Below are 22,717 nucleotides of genomic sequence, written 5' to 3' on the forward strand. Positions count from 1 at the left end.
TTTAAGTCATTTTGAGTGTGGATGGAAATGAGGAATCCCAGGAAGCGATTGTTGCTCCACTGCCAAGACAAGCATCAAACTAGTGGCAAATAGATGAGGTCATTACAATTATCAGTATTATTGACTGATTTAGCTCAGTCTAACTGAAAACTCATCTGCAAGAGAAGAATATCCATTAGGTAGGGACTAATGTTGTAATGTGAAATGCATTCTGCTGCCTGAAAAAAAAAAAAAAAGCAGAAGTCACTCAGACCAGGAAGCAGCTTTCATAGAGGCTGGATTTTTGAAGCACTGTCTTCAGAGAGGTGGTCTTTCTGGGAAATATTATTGCCCTTTTCTCTGTACTCATTACATCATCCAACCTGCAAAGGCATTTGCTTGCCAGATGCTGAGGAGTGTTTGCTGGAGTACTATTTATTCTGAGAGTGAAAGTTTCACTTTGTGCTAAAGAGCAGGCATGGATGCAGCTGCCTGAGAAGATAAGTAAGCATGAAAAAGTTTTAACCTTTACATGGAGTTGATTTCCTTCACAAATTTACACAAAAAAACTTCTGGATCATGAAAAGCAGAAATCTTTAATTAGGGGATTTGAGGAGGGTGTCTCAGAATTCAGTCCAAGTTGTAGGAGAGTAGGCGGAGTTGCACCTCATCTTGGTTATTCCTACAGCCACAGGGGAATCTGGCAACACAAGATCTTAATGCTGACAGGGGTGGAAAAGGGTCAAGGGAGTCTTCTGGCGTAATTTAAACAGAGCTTCAAAACCCAATTATCACAACTGCCTGGCAAATAACTCAAAGGAGGATTTTTTCACAATGAAAGATTTGAGGCTTTCATTGGTGTTCTCTGCTGGCTGTTGTAACAGAGGTGGTGTAGTGGAAGTTGCCCTTCGTGACATTGTGAATGACTCTGTAATGTCACACTGTTTACTACAGGATGGCATCTGCAAATAAAGCCGTGGTATCGTTCTTTAAATTTTATTTTTAGACATTCTTCTTTTGGATTCAGGGCTGTACCATAAATTCCTGCTAAATTACAGGAATGAGAGCCACGGGTGCTCATTTTCGTGGAGAAAACCACGGCGGTCGGTGTTTGCGTAAATAAAAAGAGGCCTCTGTTATATGCAGCGATCAAAGGAAAGTTTGTATGTCTGAAAGTCTCGCTACTTTTTCTATTCTCCCTCGCCTGCCTGGGCTACTCGGAGCCGCTGTTCCGGGCCCCCAGCCCCGCGCCAGCCCTGCCCGTACCCGGCCACTTTTCCTGGAAAGCGGGGCAGGAGAGTGGGCGGGCAGCGTCGGATCCCGCGGAAGCTCTCTTTCCCCGAGCCCCTCTCCTTTGGCACTGCTCTGGGTCCTTCCCGGCCGGGCGGGGAGGAGAACGCCCGTCCCCCGCAGGGCCGCCAGGGGAACATCTGGGAGGCCGCGCCGCAAACATCTGGAGCGGCCGCGGCGCATCCCCGGGGGCCGCAGCTGGAGGGTCCTGCCCCCCCGGCGCTGCCCGGGCCGGCAGCGAGAGCCCCGGAGGAGGGGGAAGGAAGGCGGAGAAGGGGCTGCGAGGGAGGGCGCGGCGCAGGTAAGGGCTCCCCGAATGCGGGAAGGGCCGGGGTGAAGGCAGGACGGGCGGCGGCGGGGCAGGGCGGGGGGATGTCGGATATTGCCGGGGGAAAGGACAACTACTCCATGTTTGCCTCGGCTGGGTCCACGGGGGGCACTTCTGAGGTGGAAAGCGCGGACGGGACTTTAAAATCGCAATCTCTTTCGCGGAGGTTGCTGGTGCTTCAACGCGAGCGTGGCCCTTGCAGGCATCCGCAGCGTTCTGCCCCGAGTGCAAGAGGTTTTGCAGCCAGGTTCTGGATCGTTGAACAAAGGGCAGACTGAGTGTTCGGCTTAGTTCTAAGTTTACTACGTGATTTTTTTCCTCTCCCTCCCTCCTGGATGTGTCAAATGGTGATGTACATCCAAACTTGAATTTCCAGACAAAATTAAGAGAATTTAAATGTACTTCACGACTTCTTATTATATGAGAGGAACCCTAAAATTATCTTAGCCCCTTTATTTAATTTCAAAAGAGAATATCCCTTTATATGTTCCATTTTGTTTCAATTTTCCATCAGTAAATCATATTCTACTCTGCTAGTAACACTTAATACTTGACATGGTATAAAAAATTATCTTTTTGATAAATAGCTTTCTGAAGAGTTCGGAAACTGAAGTACTTAAGGCCAAAGTATTTCTGCTTTTTCCTTTTTAAACCAAATGTTTGATGATTATCGTGCATTTGCATATGTAGGACTTGAGATTTCTCCACTATGTATAACTTTGTTTGCATCACCTTATACTGCCATTTCTGTGGAACTCTTCAAATTATAGCATAAGTTGTACTCCAAGTCACTGTAAGTATTTTGTAAAAAGAATGTTTTCAATACCCATTTTAGATGCAAATTTATAGACTCTGCAGTTACCTTTCAGGAGTTTGCTCAGATGTCTTTTGCTGCTTTTCAGGGTTGGTTGTATGGCCTTTTCTGTATTTTTCTCTTTACAAATGAAGCTGAGCAAACCAAACAGATTTCTCTCAGTTGTGGAGACTGGGGGCAGAAATAACTGCTGGAGAAAAAACTCAAATGAACCTTAAGGAGTGGCCGGAATAATTACGCCTGTGTTTAGGCAAACTGCTGTTTACTCTCTTCTTGCACACAAATCTGCCTGCAAAGATCATTTTAGTCAGTACTACAGATGGCCAGTGCAGCAGTGCAAAAATGGGCTTCTTTTTTCCAGTCTGAAGAGGTACATGAACCAAGACTTCTCAGTGTTGAAACTCTTGTCAAGTGGCCCCTTTTGCTTACATGTGACCAAGCACACTCATGCTCACTTACAGTTGGCAGTAGTAGTGATATATTTTTGATCATCTCTTCCAAACTACGAGCAAGACAAGCTCCTAAACACAGGAATTACAAATAATTTGACATTGGTTTTGAAATATTTTCATTTTTAGTAGAGTGACTCTCTACAGTGACAGTTCTGTCCCATCATGCAGCATGAGCCAGACCTTGGGTCCTGGCACTGCTTTTTACTCCAGAAGGTAAAAAGAAGACTTAAGTCCATTTTATCAATTTATGCCTAAATCAGGGCCTGCTATAACTTTAATGTTATCTGATAAACACTCCTAAAAATTTTGCTCCAAATCACCTTGCACTTGAGACATTTCCAAGATAAATTGTGTAACATCTGTAATGCCAGTAGTTTTGGAAGAGGATCTTGCCGGGTCTGCTCCCTCTGTTAATTGTGCTGTTGGAGGGGCTGCAGGAACTGGAGCTGCTGCAGCTGTAGCCTTGTATCATGGAGGACTCTTCAGTTACTGCTAAAGTTGTGTTAGCACAAGCTGATTCCAATTTAATGAGTATGAGGTGGTCCTGTAAAATGGAACTACACCTCTCAAGCATTTTGTCTTTTCTAGTTTGGCAAAGCCAGCCAGCCACTTCTCCCAGCTAGCATCAATGTTACAGACTGCCTTGCCAACACTCCCATTTATTCATTAATGTTTCTCTTCTTGGTTTTGATGCACATGGCTTTCTGCTGTTGATAATGTGTTTCCTTCAAGCTATAGCTGGTAGAGGCAGTGCATTTGGCTCCCCTTGGAGGAGCAGTATTATCAGGCAGCCTGAGACTGACAGACACGACTGCAGAGAAAATTTCAAGGTACAAAGGCAGGTTAGCCAAGGCAAAGGCTCTAGGTGCAAACCCCACCTGCTCTGTTGCACAGCTTTGTGGAAATTACTGATAAGAAATTTTTTATATTTTTTCTTCTTATCATAGCAGAATGCTGTAAGCTCCGAACACTCATATAATTAGTTACAATCTTCAAATCCAGAAGATTTGAGCATTTATTTTTAATCACTTTGTTTGCAATGAAGCCTCACACTACCTAACTGTACTGCAAAGACAGATGGGGTGGCTGAAGATGGGGACAGACTTTTTAGTAGGGCTTGTTGATAGGACAAGGGGTAATGGTTTTAAACTAAAAGAGGGTCTATGTAGATCAGATATAAGAGAGAATTTTTTGTGACGAGGATGGTGAGACACTGGCACAGGTTGCCCAGAGAAGTGGAAATGTTCATTTCAACACAAACTATTCTATAATTCTATAGTTCTATAATTCATCAGGTTATGAACCTTTGATGGAATAACTTCATAAAGCAGAGATTCATGAACAAGTAGCTGGCTCTCTATGGAATGAGACAGCAAAATGAACCACAGTGTCACAGCAGAAGCCAATATTCTGGACACATGTGCCCCAGGTTTCCAGCCTTCTCCCTTGCAGGGGACAGGAGAAGTTCAGCTCTTACAAGTGTCACATACTCGTTGCCCAAGTATGAGGTGTTACGAGCATCACATTAGCAAACTGAGTCTCTTTGTAGTTTTTCAGTAAGAAAAATGAGTCATTCCCATGAAAACCATCAAAGACTTAATAATGACCTTGCATTTGTTGATACAAGCTCCCTTCCCATTTTTGTCAACTTGAGACTGTCCTTAAGATGAAAGCTTACTAATGCACACAGCAGAGGTGACAATTCTACTTCCCATATTTTGTTAGTGCTTGGTGATTCCTTAAAACATCATCTTCTTTGTAATCCAGTTTCGCATTCAAAGGCTTCAGTCACTCCAATACCTGGTACTGTACATAACGAAGAGAAATTCTAATGCCTTTTCTGCAAAGTCACCAGTAGTTATTATAAGGGAGCAACCCTTGCAACCAAAAAATTATAGCTCACGTTGAGGTCAGCAAGCCTTGTACTTCACACCTCCTCTGCAGCTACCTGAAAGGAGGTTGTAGCCAGGTGTGGATCTCCCTCTTCTCCCAAGAAGTAGGGACAGGATGGAAGGGCATAGTTTTAAGCTGTGCCTGGAGAGGTTTCAGTTAGACATTAGGAAGACTACTCACAGAAAGGGTGATTAGTCACTGGATTGGACCACCCAGGGAGGTGGTAGAGTCACTCTCCCAGGAGATATTTAACATGGTGGAGTTGACACGGTGGTGACCAAAGTCTGGACTCCATGAGAGGTGCTTTCCAAGCTAACTGATTCTGTGATACTGTGACCTATCCTCCTCTAAGCACAGAGTTCTCTTTTAGATATGGCTCCTTTGCTGGTGGAAAATATACATTGAAGACCACTCAAACATTAAGTTTTCTCAGTAGACTCCTCCCTTTTTTTGGGTTGTGTCTTCTTGTCTTCCAGAAGTGTTTGGAGACACAAATAACAATTGCAGTTAACTTCTAAGAGTCTGTAAAGAGCTTTGTAAGCGCTAAATGCAGGATCTTTCACAGCCCAAGTGGTCATTGGTACTTATTACAAATATTTTTCATAGTCTAGTTGTCCTGTCAGCTTTGCTGTTTTATGAGATCATTCCACTGAAACCCCAACCATACTGTCAAGATGCTGTAGGAGAAGGTCTATAAAAAGGATGCCAACAGAAACCAAACCATATCTTATTTCATTTCCTCTCCAGAGCAGGGCTCTGATCTCTAAATCAACAGTTGATACATCAAACTTTTGCTCTCTTGACATTTTCATAGCCTAGGAAGCCCTTTCTCTCCTAGGAAGCAGAGAACATTTAAGTGAACACAACTGGAAAGACAAAGAGGAGCCAAAGATTACACCCTACAGAACTGGTTTTTGTGGCAAAGCCATGGAGCAATCTTCCTAGTGTCAGTGTAACCTCTGCTGGACCATGGAACTCCAGGAACAGCTAGAGTCCTGCAGAGGTTGTTCATTGAAGTGACTTGTGAACTTCAAGGGACAGTTTTAAAGATCATAGATAATCCTTCCCCACCAGTTTGCCCTGGTGAGGCCCCATCGAGATTGTTGTGTCCAGTTCTGGCCTCCTGAGTTCAAGGAAGACAAGACAATTACTGAAGAGGGTCCAACAGAGTGCTACAGGTAAGACCACGAGATTGGAGCATCTCTCTTCAGAGAAACAGCTAAGGGAGCTGGGCTGGTTTAGCCTGGAGAAGAGACAACTGAGAGGAGACCTCACCGATGCATACAGATATCTTAAGGGCTGGTGTCAAGAGGATGGTGCCAGAATCTTTTCAGTGGTGCTGGGTGACAGGACAAGGGACAGTGGGAACAAACTGAAACACAGGAAGTTCCACCTGAACATGATGAAAAACTTCCTTCCTGTGCATGTGACCGAGCACTGGAACAGGTTGTCCAGAGAGGTTGTGGAGTCTCCCTCACTGGAGATATTCAAGAACTGTCTGGATGCAATCCTGGGCAACCTGTTCTTGGTAAACCTGCTTTAGCAGGGGGTTGGACTAGACGACCTGCAAAAGTCCCAGCACTAACCATTCTGTGATTTCATGATTTTATGATTCTGTTATAAAAGGAATTGGCTACAAAAGGAGAGCGACAGCAGGTAGGAATTTCACTAGCCAGCACAACTCAGGTTACAATAGGGAAGCACTAGGATCTCCAGCTAAGCCCAGCTCTGGGTGGACTGGAAAGGGGGGGTGGTCTCAGATGTTAATTGTGATAATTGATAAAAGATTCGTGTTAATCACAAAAGCATTGGGGTTTGTATAAACCAGAATACTAAGGTCTGAAATGAAGCATGGACACTAGATAAAGGAAAATCCAGAATTTCGCTGGTGGTTATCTACAAACACCAGATAGTTATCTGTGAGATTGACTATCGCCAGAGACTTTGTGGATTTGGATTCAGATGTTTGTTCGACCACCACTGCTCACCTGGCAAAATTATGACAGAAAAAAACCAAAAAATATTTATTACAACGAGTGACCATACTATAAGAAGAGGCTGCAAACCAAGGTTCGACGGAGTGTGGAGCGAGCCCCTCACATTCCCCAGTGCTGCTTGCTCCATCTATATCAAATAAAGCAATCTCACTTTTGTTGAATATCGAGACTTTTCTTTCTTATTTATAACGTTAATGAAGAGCTCCCACAGCACAGCAGTGAGATGTTACAGCATGTCCCTCCTTATGCCCTCTCTCTGGCAGCACACTGCCTCTGCCACACACCATCAGGAACTGCCAGGCTGGGAGGAGCCCTGCAGCACCCCAGCTGGAGGGCAGCAGTCTGTGACCTCTGTGGAGAAGGTGCTGCCCTGCAAGGGGGACAGATGGAGGGGTCACCCCACAGGAGGCACCCCACTGTGGGCACGGAAGTGGCTGTGGTGGCTGGAGCCAAACCTGGTCCCACTGGAGGTCCTGCAACAATCTGCTCACATACCCATGGTATTTTACCCTTTATTTCAGCCAGTGCTAGGAAATACCAGGATTTGTGGCCAATACAGGAACTATGAATCTTTCATAGGAAAAAATTACTCTTATGTGTCCCATGCACTTACCAGTTTTACTTTTTGTGTGTTTTTTTGAACTTGTGATGCTCTGAAGAAGGCCCAAATTTGGCAGTCCTGAAGACAAAACAATTCATATCCCCAGATAAGCAGCTGCTCAGATATCAAGAGCCAATAGTAAGATTATTATGTAGTACTTGTTGTCCCTGGATAACCTCTGGAGATAGCCTGCTCATCTGTGGGAGCAGAAACAGACAGCAGATGCACAGAGAACAGGGAAAGAGAGCCAGAAAACTGAGGGTCATGAGAGATGACAAACACAGCACTCAGAGGGCTGACAAAAATCTGGGATGGAAGAGTCTCTGACAGATGCAAGGCACTGAAAAAGAATAGTGTGGTACAAGTTATGGGCCCTAACTGATCACTGTGGGACACTGTCCCAGAGTCCCTCCTTTCTAGGCCAGCAGATGGATTTCTGGTTATTACCTCTGGGATTTTTGGTTTTCATTCCTGTCTTCCAGGCTTGAAGATTCTCTCAAGCCTTGCATTCTTCTCTTACAGACTTTGGAGAGGTGTTAACGACATTTCTTTGTTTTCTTTACCTAAAAATCTTTATCTCCTACACTCCTAAGCCAAAAATACTAAGGCTATCCTGTCACCTTTTAGCATTTAAAATAGTCTTGTGTCCTGCTTTCATTCCTAACAAAATACTTAGTTTCAGTCTAATTCTAAAGCAGCTGTAGGTGCCAGCTGAGTATTTCCTTAACACCAGAGCAGTGATCTCATCTGGAAACATGGAGCTGTAATCGCTGAAATGCTTTCAGTCATGACATGAAATCAGGACTGTGTTTAGTGAATAAAGTACTTGGAGCAGCCAGTTTTTCAGATCAGCCTCGCTGGCTGTTGTTTACAGCACAATGGCTGCAGGACAAAAGGCACTTGCCTTATTAATAGATATTTAGCTGCAAGTAGGAAACTTTGGTACTGAATTAAACTTGTCTGTGATTTTCTTTGTGTTACATGCATTTCAGGTTTGCTGGTTTCCATTTTTTGTAAAAGCTGTATTATCACAGCTTGTGTATTTATTAGAAAATGCCTACAATTGTTATTTCCTCCTCTTATCTGGGTGCATTATTCTCGTCGATATCACAATCCATTCCTGTGGCTGTTATAGATAAATAAACATTTCCCATCAAATATTGTAAACTCCACATCACTGTTTTCTAATCTAGCATATGGAAGAAAAAAATTGGTGATTAATCTTTGGCTTAACCTTTGTTATCATATGGTTGTGTAGCAGAAGTAAAAGCATTGCAGCAGAGTGAGTTTGTGGCTTTATAACTTTTGTCATTTCTGGAAAAGAAATCCACATTTCTGGTCGACAGTCCTCTGTAGCATCCCCTAGGGCTTGACAAACACAGGAAATTGCAGGGCATACTGCTGTGGCAGAAGAATGTGAAGGGAAGGGAAGATGCCTGCTGCAGGGCGGGCTCTGGCTCAGCTACTGCTCATGTCTCTGTCCCATGGAGGTCACGCTGCCTAAACCCCTGTCTGTCCTTTAAAAGAAAAGGATAAAAGGGAAACTAGTCTAGCTCTTCCAGAAGCAATTGAGAAGCCTTCTGAGTAACCAGGTGGTATGTAGGGTTTCTCCATATCACTTGCATGTCTTGCCTTAGACCCCACAAAAGTGGAGATCAGAAATCAAACTGGTAAATGTGGCAAAACATCTCTCCCCAAAACATTGGAAGATATTTAAATCAACCATCAGAGTCTATTTCTTCTGGATGGCCAGTCCTAGAGAGTGGTGGTGAATGGTGCTGCATTCAGCTGGGGTTCAGTCACCAGTGGTGTCCCTCAGGGGTCTGTGCTGGGGCCTGTCCTGTTCAATATTTTTATAGATGACATGGATGAGGGGATTGAGTCTTTCATCACTAAATTTGGCACTAAACTGGGAGCATGTGTTGATCTGTGGGAAGGGAGGAGGGCTCTGCAGAGAGACCTGGAATGGTTGGATGGATGGGCAGAGTCCAATAGGATGAAGTTAAATAAGTCCAAGTGCAGAGTTCTAATTTTGGCCACAATAACCCCCTGCAATGTTATAGACTAGGGACTGTGTCTGGACAGTGCCCAGGCAGAAAGGGATCTGGGAGTACTGGTCGACAGCCCGCTGAACATGAGCCAGCAGTGTGCCCTGGTGGCCAAGAAGGCCAACGGCATCCTGGCCTGTATCAGGAATAGTGTGGCCAGCAGGAGCAGGGAGGTCATTCTTCCCCTGTACTCGGCACTGGTGAGGCCACACCTTGAGTGCTGTGTCCAGTTCTGTCCCCTCAGTTTAGGAAGGACATTGAGACCCTTGAGCACTTCCAGAGGAGGCAACAAGGCTGGCGAGGGGCTTGGAACACAAACCCTGTGAGGAGCAGCTGAGGGAGCTGGGGATGTTCAGCCTGGAGAAAAGGAGACTCAGGGGTGACCTTATCACTCTTTACAACTTCCTGAAGGGTGTTTGTAGTCAGGTGGGGTTGGTCTCTTTCTCCAGACAGCAACAGAGAGGATGAGAGGTCACAGTCTTAAGCTGTGCCAAGGGAAATATAAGTTAGATATTAGGAAAAAGTTTTTTACAGAAAAAGTGCTAAAGTACTGGAATTGTCTGCCCAGGGAGGTGGTGGAGTCACTATCCCTGGGTGTTTAAAAAAAGATTGGATGTGGCACTCAGTGCCAAGGTTTAGTTAAGGTGTTAGGGCATGGGTTGGACTTGATGATTTTAAAGGTCTCTTCCAACCTAGTGATTCTGTGATTCTCTGTGATTCTGTGATGTCAGCTGTCTGTGCGCCTTTTATAGGCATTAGAGCCACTGGCTTTCCTTGGCAGAGTTAGGAGAAGGACAGAGTTAAAGTTGTGAAGCGGGTCCCCAGCTAAAGGAATGCGTGCGGCACCTGGTGGCACTGGGTGGCCCTGGGGCCAGGCCTCATGGTCCCCATCTGTGGGACAACTCTGCTTGCAACTCTGGCAGATCATGGAATCACAGAATTGTTTAGGTAGGAAAAGACCTCTCAGATATTGAGTCCAGCTGTTAACACAGCACTGCCAAGTCTTCCACTGAACAATGTCCCAGGAGTCACATCTCCATATCTTTTAAATACCTCCAGGAATGATGATCCCACCACTTCCCTGGGCCGTGGTTTGACAATTCTTCCAGTGAAGAACTTTCTCCTGATATCTAATCTAAGATGATGAACTCTAGAGTGGGTTGTGGGCAGCAGGGAATGTCTGCTGCTGAGAGCATGGCTGTGGCTCTGCCAACACCCTTGGCCCTGAAATCAAGAAGGTTAAAAAAGAAGATCTTGGATTTGCACATCCTGCAACATCAGTCTGATGTTGCAGATATAGGCTGACAAGGCTCTGTAAAAATAAGCCCTCAAATTTATCAAGTATTGTCATAATATGCTGATGCCATCTTTATCCAATAAATAACACCTGCTGTACCAAATTGGCTCTCAGGCTGTGCAGAAGAGCTGGCAGGAGATGTTTTGTCTCAGGCTGCACAGGGGGATGCCAAAGCACCACATGGAAAGGCAGCAGCCTGACATATTCTTCTCTCCTTTCACCTCCCATTACACCCCTTCCTGCCATCTCGCAGATCCATCTGACCCCACAGTGACTTTCCTACTGAGGAGTCTCTGCTTAGCCTCACCATATCCTCAGTTTCATACTAAGCCCCCAAACTGTGCAATATCCTCCAGTTTATTTGCAAACAAAACTTCTCAATCACATCAAAACTGTGGGTGTTGGCAGGTGACTTCTAGACTCACCAAAAGGAACCCTCAGGCCTGAAAAGAGAAAACTCATGAATTAGGAAGTTTAATCATTTTAAGGCAAGCTCTGTCATGATGTTTTCAAGTTCACTAAAACTTTAAAGGGTAAGTTGTATAACTCCTTTCTGAAACCAACTGTGCTGAGATGTAGCATTCCAAAGATCTGCCATACAGCTGGCCTGCAGAACTGATGTGTGTGATTCTAGAGAAATCCTACAAATAATCCCTAACACCTTTGGATGAACTTAGTCTGAAGTTGACACTCTCTAAACTAATAATATGTGATTGTATTTCTTTAAGCAAAAATGTAATTTTTCTGGTTCTAATTTGTTTATATTGGATGTGGAACATCAGCTGCTGTATCAGCCTTTTCTTCTTTTTGCTTGTTTCAAAAGGCAAAAAATAGTTTAAAACAAAGTTTCTCGATAGCTTGCCCAGATTTAGTGCAGAAAAATCCTCCAGTGTTTAAAGATCTAGGTAACCCAGGTGTGAATTTACAGATTAACAATTACTTTTGAAGTTTTGTATACCATGCACTACAAAAACTAAACCATGACATCAACACAATTCTTCATTTCACTCCTATTGCAGCTGTACTCTCCTAAGGGAAGGTTATTTAGACGTTTCATTTACCTTTCTAATCCTTTGTTTTGCTTTGATGTGCAGTATAGGGTAAATTGTTCCTTTTGAACTGCTTTGTATCTATGGTGAATAATGATGAATAATGAATAAAGTCTTTCCAATGAACAGTGTTCAGTGAGATCAGACATGGTGAGGAAAAGCCACTCCCCTCTTCCTTTCAGTAAAATAAGGGAAAAGTCCTGAAAAAAAAAGCAACGCCTTCCAGGCCAGCATGTTTAAAAATCTCAGAAATTAAGGTTTGAAAAGTAAAAGAAGTATTCTAAAGTGAAGTTTAGATGACTGTCTAAAGCTGTTAGCTCTTTATTGAGGCAAACAGTGGTGCAGTGAGTACTGGCAGGGATGTGCAGGCAGGTCAGTCTCTTTAAACTACAGGTGTCCCAAAATGAAGAAAAAACCTTTTGGCTGAGATAGGAGGGGCTGGGTCCCACCTACGGGGCTGAGGTCCCCAAACCTCACCAATGAGAGCCCCACTGTGCTGTGGGCTGCTACAGAGTGGGCAGTGCTTTACCCACCTGCAAATAAAACATACAGGCATCAACCCAGCAGAACCTGGAGGGTGATGAGGGAGGCAGAGGAGGCAGAGGAAGGCTCTCCCAGCCCTTGGGCCTTCCCCACACAGCAGAAATCCCAAGTGGAAGTCCTTTATATTTTGTTCATAAGCATTCCCTCATGCTTCCTTTGGCTGCCCCAAGACTGGCAGGTGCTGCCTCCCTGAGCTCGATGCATCCATCTCCACATGCTCTCCTTCCCAGCTTCCACATGCAGACACCTCACCCTGCAGGGGACACATCCAGAAATGGTTGCTTGGGCAACCAGAATCACATTTCTCTGCTCTTGTATACTTGCATCCTAGAAATAAGGGAAAGGTATTAACCAGGTAAAGCTTTTAAAGCTCACCTCTCCCACTCAGCAGCACTTACAGTGCCAGAGCTCAGCTCTGGAAGAGGAGGGGACGGGCAGGGGCTGGAGGATCCTCTTCAGAATCCTCTTTGAATCAGGCCAGACTCATGCTATGCATGAACAGTCATATTTTATTTTCTTCTCCTTTGTGGCTATAGAGGTCATGTCTCCTCATGCAGCTGAGACGGTCTTAGGAGAACTCCAGGACCTGTGCATGTGGAAAAGTTTCTCTCTTTTTTTTTTTTTTTTTTTTTTTTTTTTTTTTTTTTTTTTTTTTTAAAAAAAAAAAAAAAGAAGCACCTTTCAGTGGAGTTTAGCCTCCAGAAATAGGAGAGGTCCCACACTATGTGACTAGACAGCCTTACATGAACCAGCTGCAAGTACTCCATGGCCCAGAAGCCACAGTTTAAAACTTCTTATGCAGAGCTGACCATAGGAAATACCCATGAAAAAGAAAAATATACCAGAGCTTCCATGTTCCATTCATAGCCAGATGGCTCCAGTTCAGTGTGGCAATTGAATTTTCAAGCCAGCAACAATAATAACAGAAAGTACAGACTGCCAATCCTTCTAAAGTGGTTATTCTTGATTGCTGCCTGTGCAGAGACTCAGTATGCCTTTGGGGCATGAGGCACAACAACTCAATTTATGCTATCTTAAAGGAAAATTGCAATTTAATGTTAGAACTGTCATTTGAATGAAGAAGCCACTGGCTCGAATGCAACTATCCTAAATGCTGGGATGATGGCCAGAATTACTAGGATTATGAATGGCACTGCTTTTAAATGACTATATGATCCTGACCAACTAATAACCTTGCCACACAGTGTACTTGATAATATATATCTAGTTGTGGGTGCATAATTCACCCATCAAATAATGAGAATTACTTGATATTTGTAAATCACAACAAGACATCTGTATTGAAATAAAAAATATAATTTACTAGTGAATAGTTATTTGATGGGTATGCAATTCATTTTTCCTTCAGTCATCTATTGTCTTGGCTTCCTTTCATGAAGGAAAAAAATATAAAACCCTCTCTAAAGGTGAAAGCACCAAATAGTGAATATTCAGGTTCTTTCTTTTACTAGCACAACTTCTACAGCAAGACATAGTGTGCTATGGCTTGTCCTTCTCCTACCCTGCTCACTGCCAGCTCTGCATTCCAGGTCAGCTACTCTGCAGTTGGGTCTCTGCTTCTGCTTCTGCAAAGCTATGAAACTGGGGGGGACTGGCTGGGAAGATAAGTACTCGAATTTATTTTTAAATTAACTGTGAGTTCTTAACTCAATGACACCCATTTGATTTATGCAAGGAGATACTTTAAAATTATAAGTCACAGAATTCTCCCACTATTTCCATAACTGGTCTCTGTTTCTCCTTCAGGTATTGCCTAGCAGAAAACCATGGGCAATTTCAAAGGGCATGCCCTCCCTGGAAGCTTTTTTCTTTTTTTTGGCCTATGGTGGTCAGTGAAGTATCCACTGAAGCATGCCTGTCGAAAAAACAAGAATATTTGCTACTTTGGTTCCAGGGCAGGATTCCAGCGCCTGGAGTTTGTTGAGGGCATCATCAAGGCTGTCTTTGCCCTCATTGGTGAGTGAGGTGTACTAAGGGCAGGCTGTACCTTCTAACACCTTTTGCTTTTAATTTTGTTCTCTGATAAAATGGATTTCCCTGTGTTCTGCTCTTTTGCCTTTAACCACTGAGAAGTGGTGGGGCTACTGCTGTTGATTACACAGCTGTGGCCATAACATGGTTTCCATCCATAGTGCTCTTCTGGAGCTTCTGTGAGGTCTCTTGACCACTTGACCACTCCTGACCACATCTCAGTGTTCATGTATGTTCACTGTTCAGGGAGGGAGATATTTAGGCAAGGGGCTCTCATGTGCACATTGGGAGCACCAGGCTGTGAAGGTGTTGCTTTTGTATTTTGAGTTCATTTTCTATTTTGAATTCAACCATCTCAGATGTTGGAAGCCTCTACTGATTTATTGACAAAATATGTAAATGATACAGATGATTTTTTGATTAATCTCAGTCAAAAGTGAAAATATTCACACAAAAAGACTGAACTCCAGATCTTATTGCTGCAGGACTGTTGTGATGCCATGTGGGGGGAGCTGTTTGTCCTTCTGTTGTGTCCAGGCCTGGGTACAAACCTGCTGGGATGGTTTTGAGAGCTGTGTAGCTGACTGGAAGTGTTTAGTTCTTGTTTACAACCTGGCAGGCTGTATGGTAGCAATTTAGCTTTAGAGGAAAAGTAAACTAAACAACAAGGGATCTGAGGACGTCAGCACCTGTGGCTCAAGTTGAAAAATATCTAAAATTTAAGCATTTTTGCACTTCTAGATTCTGTTTGTCTGCTCTTGTTTAGATGTCCAGTCACCTCATTTCTAATCAAAGTGCAGCTGTGACAAAGACTTGTTCTTGCTTTTCCTTCTGCTCTGTTAAGATCCATGAGCACTGAAGGGATATTGTGTCTACAATTTTTTCATTTAAAAATTAGAAAAATCTAAATAATAGCATTCATTTTGAGGTGTGACTATGGACATCTTTCCTACAAATCTCCCAGTCTGTGTCTAGAGGTAGTCTGGCAGCTAAAACATTAATCTACTGTTTTTATTTTCAGTTTGAAACCACTTTGAAGCTATTATTTTAACATATGGAAATTCCAATTCCAATCAAAAGTATGGGAAAAAACTCTTGGCTACGACAGACAGCAAAAGCATCAGGAGTAAAACCTGCTGTTTCCATGTCAGGAAAACTGGAAATAAAGGTGGAACAACACTGCATTTGTTCTACAGCATATCTATTTATACAGCAGAATGCTGGCCTATGCCTTATAAACAATATAATCAGCTTTAATGTTTTAAAAGCAGAACAACTTTTAAAACCTCCCCAAACTTCATTGATCATATAAAGCATTAAAAAGCAGTTTTCCCTTGCTGGAATACCTCAGCTAGTTAGCAAGACACTGAGGGGCCAAGGTAAGGGAGAGAGTAGAGCAGTGATTCAAATACTAACTCCATGTACATTCCCATGGGACTTTTAATAACCCTGCACGGTGGAGGGGTTTCCTTTTATGGCTTTAGAGGAAAAAAATCCACTTTGAGTTATGAGTCTGAACTCTGTCATCCTGCATGTGGCAGGGCACTGAAATGGTAAATCTTTCTTTTGGAGACTTTAGTGTGTGCTATGTTTCATGTTGGAAAAGGCAGCGAAAAATTTGGTCAGAAGACTACTACAATAGCAATTGTTTAAAAGAAGAAAAAGCAGCACAGAATAGCTGTTTTCATTTCCACTGCTGGAAACTGCAAGATGCAAACAGTTCCACCAGGAGTGCAGCTGAAGCCTGGTTTCCTCTGACTCTCCACTCTCCAGATTATGTGATGTTAAAACCTCAAACTTGCTGGCATTATGCTTCATGGGGATATTTTCTGCTTCTATTGTTTCTCTAAAGACTTGTCATCAGTTGATACCTTAAGTACCAGAACAAATGGTTTTTCTTCTTGTTTCATGCACAGGCATGGTGGCTGAGCAGTTTGTTCCTGATGGACCTCATCTGAAGCTGTACAACTATGAGAAGAAGCACTGGGATCACTTGATGAACTGGCAGCATGCCACCATGTACCTCTTCTATGGCATTTCAGGGCTAGTGGACATCGTGGCACATGGGACCAACGCGCTGCCAGCGGCCATGGACAGGATGATGCTTTCCTTAGCAGTCTTTATTGAAGGTCAGTGTACCTCTCCCTGCAGGGAAATGCATGAATCCTGAGGATAGGTGTTGGTCATTGGTCTGGGAATGTCAAATCAGCCTTACAGAACGACCCTCCAGGATCTGGGTGTTTCACTCCCTGAAACACTTCAAAGAGGTCACAAAAAGATCAGTCTTGGCCCTTGTTACACTGCTCAGGTCATGGTCCCATATTGTAGAGGTGGATCTTAGCTTTCCTACCTGGTTCAGACAGCAACAGAAATGTTATGAAAGTAGCAGCAAAAGCCTGTTTTGGCTCAGTAGTTCAGGCTTGTGTTTTATGTGGGTACTGACATGGTACACAACTAATTAGCTAAAGCCAGTGTGAGTGAAAGTGATACTGGCATAAGGAGAAATGCCAGAAATGTTTCACTGTTTCCTAAGAGCAGATGAAAGGAAATTGCAAGGGAAGAAATTATCTTAAATTGATCACAATTTATTCCAGGTTTTCTCTTCTGCTACCATCTTCATGGGAGAGCCATGCTGGATGTTCATGTTCATCAGTTACTGCTATTTGCTATCTTTGGAGCTGCTGCCTGCATATTTTTGGAAGTTTTTTTCCGTGGCAGTATTGTGTTAGAGATGCTCCGTACAAGCCTCTGCATATTACAAGGCAGCTGGTTCTGGCAGGTAGGTAACTTTTCTGCCTTTGAATTTCTTACTCACCAAAATTAGTCATTTTAACCCTTTGCAGATCTTTCATAGGTTATATATATGCCTTTTAAACACAGACCTCAAAAGACTTACGGAAAATAAGTTCCTTTAAAGAGATACAGAAAAAATATTCCTTTTAAGAGATAAAAGTATTTCTCATATCCATTTTACAGAAGTAGAAGCAGCAGTCATTTTACTTCAGTGCTTTTTATTTGAATCAATAAAGAAGCTGAAGTCTTTTTCTTAAGCTCCCTATGTTACAGAGCTCTCTGATCCCTGTAAATTCGGAACACCCTCTTCCAAATTTGCCAGCCAAATGGCAGTGATTTTAGGGCATGGAAATATATGCTGTTCTTTACAAAGAGAGTCTCCACTGTCAGCTGCTGGAGCAGGGAGTAGATGCCCAGTGTAGTACTGGACAGGTGAGGCAAAGGTTTCATTGACATTGCAAGTTCAAAAGGTACATAAGTTACAGATTCTCATTAAGAGACTGGGTGATGTAAAGCCTCCTGCTCTTCTAGTGCTCTGGGAACTGAGCAGAAAAAAGAACAGCCAAAACTTTGATATTTCAGGGATGTGGCTCCTGAAAGGAGTTTTCAAAATGTAGCATCTATGCCCTCACTTACTTGTGAGTCTATACAATAACAGATATTAGATAGTGACTCTTTCTCTGCTGTCAGAACAAGACAGAGATTTAAGGAGTTGCTGGGAGTTTGTAACAGAAATAGGACCACTAGTGCTGATGTGTGTTTCGTCTTATAGTGGAGAATTGAGGTCACTCCAATGATTTTTCTTTCCGGCATGTCTAGACTGGCTTCCCTTTTTTTCTGTGCTGGCCAGACACGAATAAAAATGTTTGCTGTTTCTTAGGAGAACTAGACACTCAGCACCAAATCAAATATTTAAATGCTTGCTCTGGCATGAAGACAGACCTCAGAACTGGCTGTATTTTTCTATAAGTGAACTCAATAATGTGGTGCTGCAACATTTGCTGTTTTATTTTCTTGTTTGCAAACTTTCAGCTGGTGATTTAAGAAGCTTTACATAGGAGGAATAGATGCAACCATTTATTCATTGTCTTCTGCCTAGTCTAATTTTAGAAGAGATAATTCCTTTAGCTCTAGAGAAAATGTGGGTTTTGTTTCAAAGTAAAAATTGAAGTACTAAAAATAGAAGAAATTTAAGTGGCTTTTTTCACACCTGCATCAGACTTCAACCATCTGTGTGACTGAAAACCACACTCTGGCTGCAGGACAGGAAATTTGTGAAAGGTAAAAGGACTTTCTTTCTGCATCATCAACACCCTCATTCATTGAATTGTCTGCATGGAAACGCAAAATGCACTTCCCCCCTTCTTCCCAATTTCTAAATTCTCAGCTAAAGTGCTGAGTGATGACTTTGAAGAGTATTAAGCAGTACAGAGGGTTGGTGTTTGTCATGCAAACCCTGCATAGCCACAGGATTAAATGTTTTCACATTGTTTGCACAAATATGAATTTGATCTTTCCCAGCTCTGAATGAACAAATCAGATCTGTATTTCACATGCACTTACAGTCTGGTATGAGGAAGCTCCATTTTTATGCCATTTCCGACCTTCCCTTGGATGGCCCAGAAGAAATAGACTTGTGGCTCTCCTTTATTTGTTCACTGATTATTCATCTTCCCAGAAACTGCTGGGAAGAAAGCAGGCAGTGCAAATGGCCAGGCAGGTTTTCTGATCTATAAGGTGACTTCAGTTTAGAGCACACAGGGCTGACAGTGCATAATTGTGATTGTTGCAGGGCTGGGCTGTTGGACAGTCTCCTTAATTTTCTGGGAAAGAGCAGTGAGTGTCTGGGACTGGCACTTTATCTTCAAAGGCATTTCTGCATAGAGTTTAAAGTGATCCATCACACCTGGGATTGACTACAAAATTATTTTTAATAGCAAACACAGAAATAAGCAACACCATAAGAAAATTAAATGTCTGCCTTGGGATGTGTGGCATAAAACATGATATGGCATAGGATGCGCATCAAATGGCACATACTAAATCTCTTTTATTTTACAGATTGGTTTTGTGCTTTATCCTCCAAATGGGACCCCAGAGTGGAATCAGACGGATCACACTAACATGATGTTCCTGACCATGTGCTATTGCTGGCATTATGCCTTTGCTTTTCTTATACTTGCAGTGAATTACACAATTGTCAGCTGGTAAGTTACTCGAAACACTAAAACTTTGGTGATTTGTCTATTTAGTCTAGTAGGGGCTTTATTTTAGAAAAGTTTCACTGACAAATGAAAAGGTTTCGATGAAGTAATTAATTGCCTTGCAAGGTCAAATAAAAATATTTATTAGTAATCAATGAAAAGCACATGACATTGCTTCAGTAGAAAGGGGAAAAACACATCCATAAATATAGCTCTGATAGCATAATACTTCTCATATAAAATGAGTTCCAATAATCTTCCACATTTGTAAGTCCATATAAAATCAAAAGTAGGAGATTCTTTTTATCTGCGGAATCTTGTCTCCCATTGCTCATCTCTGCTAATTTTAAGTGGCTTAGTGAGCAGGCCTCATGACTTCAATTTGAAGATTATTACACAGAATTCCTTGCTAGAAATTTCCTGTGATCAAACTTGATTTTCTTTTCACTGATCATTTTCAGCCTCTGATGTCTAAAGTTAACCCTTTTCCTTGCTGCCCAGTGCTAATTCTGACAAAATTCCAATTTTACCATGTTAAAAATGATCAGATGAGCCTTTGAGTTACTATTGACAATTTCTTTGTTGTTGTTTCCAGGGCAGTCCGTTCAAAGGTTAAGCAGTCCCAGCCCATGGAAATGGGTTTACTGAAAACATCTGAACGAGATCATGAGTCAGAAGAAGAAATTTAGCATGAATATGGCTTGACCAGTTTGCCCACTCCAACCATTAGGCTAATTGATACCTCATTTCTACATTTTTTTGCCATCTTATTCATTCTTTACTACGACTTGCTTTGCAAGTATTGATCCCCTGTGATATCTACGTCTACAGTTTTTTGGGTTTTTTTTTGTGAAGGTGATTTTTTTGTAAGGATTAACTTGCTGTTAATCCGTGGTGGTTGCATGAGTACCTTGCTTATCATAGACTGCTTCACAGAAAATGAGATAAGTATTGGACAGACTTGGCATGGAGGAGGTGGCACAATGAAGTCTGTATGTTTGCCTTATTAAAAGCTAAGCAAAATGTTTTTCAGCCATTGCTGGACATAAAGTTTCCATAATTAGGGTGTCTAAATATGCATGTCGGTTGCCCTGCAAGTGCCTGTGGATAAATAACTGTGCATACCTGGAAAACAGTAGAACAAGATAAAGAAACAGTCTTGCAGCTGTCTTGTGTAAAAACTTCACGTCTCTGCTTGTGGCTTTATGTTAAACAGAAAAAACTTCTCATTGTGAACCCATTGAGTGGTTCACTGAAGAGTGTGTAGTGTGTTCACCCCCCCCAGAGACACCACCAAGCCTGGCAGGAGGACCAAAGATGTGGATGGTGATCAAAAACCAGTGCAGCAGTTCATGCTTGTTCCTGGACAGTCCTGTCTCTTTGCTATCCTTTGAACTTCGCAAGGCAGTGGAAGTGACTCTGCCTTCCTTTGGTGCCTGGAACAATTTCTTTTCCAGAGAGGCTGAGGGGTGTCCAGTCAGGCAGCACCTAACTGCAAAGTCAGTTTCTTGGTGTTCTGCAGGGTTCAGAGCAGACACGTGACTCACCACCTGAGTTCAGGAGTGTGTAATTCTGCTCTGTGGGCAGGATGGGATGGTTTTGCATCCCTTTCCCTGTATCACCCCTCCAGTCATCAGGCAGCCTGCACGCACTGCACAGTGAGCAGTGGGAGGGCAGATGTTGCCTTCTTAGTAGCTCCATACCTAGCTACAAATACCACTGAGGGAAGTAAAAATAACACCACTTTTAAATGCATTAATTTTCTCCATGCAAACTGATCTAGTGAAAAGCACAGTGGCCAATGGCAGCAAACTGATTGCTTAAAAAGCTAGCTTATAAAATAGTATGTACCTCAAAGGGATCCCAAGACCCAAAAAGCCTTACAGGCTTTTTCTAAAACTACTTTACCTTCAATGCAACATAAATACTTACTTCACTTTTAAGATTTACCTTTTATCTTCCCTTTTTCAAGGAGCACCTTCCATAGCTGCACATGCTGTTAATTTAGTATTTTAGTCTATCAGTTTTGTCAGTGCCTTTCCAAAATCAGTGGTATTGTTTATTTTGAAGGATATCATCAGAAACTACTTTGCTTCTCACAGACAGAAACAATGCAAATTTCTTCACTGCTTTTCTTGATAAATACATTTAATCCTGTGAAAATATTAAGGTGCTGTTTGTCTGAACTAAAGGGATCTCTAAACTAAGCAGGAGGAAAAGCACAATAAACTGTCTGAGCTTCGTATGTCTTCTTAGAAGACTTCTGTTGTTAATAAAAAAATATTTTCTATGTTTGCCAAGTATTGTGAAGTAACACCTGTAACCAGGTGTCAGATTATTCAGATGAATCTTCTTTGGAAAGCAAGAGTAGTTGGCTCACATACATTTCTACATTTACAAATGTCAAAGAGGAAATTGCACATTGCTAGCCAAAGATCACTGCTCTTCTCAGCAATTGTTGGCCCTTTCTCAATGCCTTTCTCTGAAGGCTCTTGGAGATTTTGGCAAACTGTAGTAAAGCCTGTCTCAGGACATTCTTGTAAGATAGGTATTGGCATGGTGCATTTGTAGCTCTGTGTCTCAGCTTTACAGTGGTCTTACTACAAACTCTGAAATAATTGTATTTACTCCACTCTGCAAATCTAAGACTTGAGTTTGATTACTGTGGTTCCATTAAAATCAGATTTTCTCTAGAAGGAAGATGCATGGCTTCCCTGAGGAGTTTGCCTGTTAATTGCAGCATCTTACCTTCATTGCACCACATCACTCTTGTCTCTAAATTGTGGGGATATTTTTAAAGGGCAGGTTCTTTTTCCTGCTAGAATGGTGGAGCTACAAAGCTTCTGTAGTGCTGGGCAGAGAATACGATGGTTGTGCATCAAAGAGAACTTGGGGATTATTACAAAAGCCAAAATCAGCTGATGAAGTGAATCTCATGGATGAGCTGCGCACATAGAAGGTGCTTAGCAAAATCTCTTTTAGAAAAACATTCTGTGCTTTTGCAGAAGCAAAAAGTGACAATACTTGAACTCACTGGCCAGAGTGGCTGCCTGACACTACTCCTCCTGCGCGGAGGAGCCTGTTTGGAGAAAATATGAGCAGGATTTGGCCTGCTGAGAGGTATCACCTGCACCTCCCTCTGCGCCCCTGCTGTGAATCTCCTGTAAATGATCACAGAACTGGATGAATAAGCCCAACATATGTCTGCTGGTTTTGGTGCTACCATGCCTAGCAAAGGCACCTCTAAAGAAGCCCAAACTGAAGGCTGATGCAGTCTGTGACACAGAACTGTAGGGCCGGCTTTGTGCAAAAACTCCTTCCTCACATTAGAAAAGGTGGCATTGCATTATCAAGCTTGGAGAAATGCAAGGAAAAACAGATCCTGAAGTTTCAAAGAAAGAATAGTCTTTTGAATTTAATTTTTAATACTTGCAGTA

General features: G+C 42.6%; 1 protein-coding gene across 1 annotated transcript; it reads left to right on the top strand.

Moving 5' to 3' along the window:
• Positions 1-1,426: 1,426 nt before the first annotated feature.
• On the top strand, positions 1,427-20,462 carry TMEM45A (transmembrane protein 45A). Its single transcript, XM_088155914.1, has 6 exons — positions 1,427-1,570; positions 14,059-14,268; positions 16,200-16,412; positions 16,878-17,062; positions 19,138-19,283; positions 19,876-20,462. The coding sequence occupies exons 2-6, from the start codon at positions 14,079-14,081 to the stop codon at positions 19,967-19,969; spliced, it is 828 nt and encodes a 275-aa protein (XP_088012040.1). The 5' UTR covers positions 1,427-1,570; positions 14,059-14,078; the 3' UTR covers positions 19,970-20,462.
• The last annotated feature ends 2,255 nt before the right edge of the window (positions 20,463-22,717 follow it).

The sequence above is a fragment of the Sturnus vulgaris genome, chromosome 2 (assembly GCF_052056855.1).
Source record: "Sturnus vulgaris isolate bStuVul1 chromosome 2, bStuVul1.hap1, whole genome shotgun sequence".
Classification (NCBI taxonomy): domain Eukaryota; kingdom Metazoa; phylum Chordata; class Aves; order Passeriformes; family Sturnidae; genus Sturnus; species Sturnus vulgaris.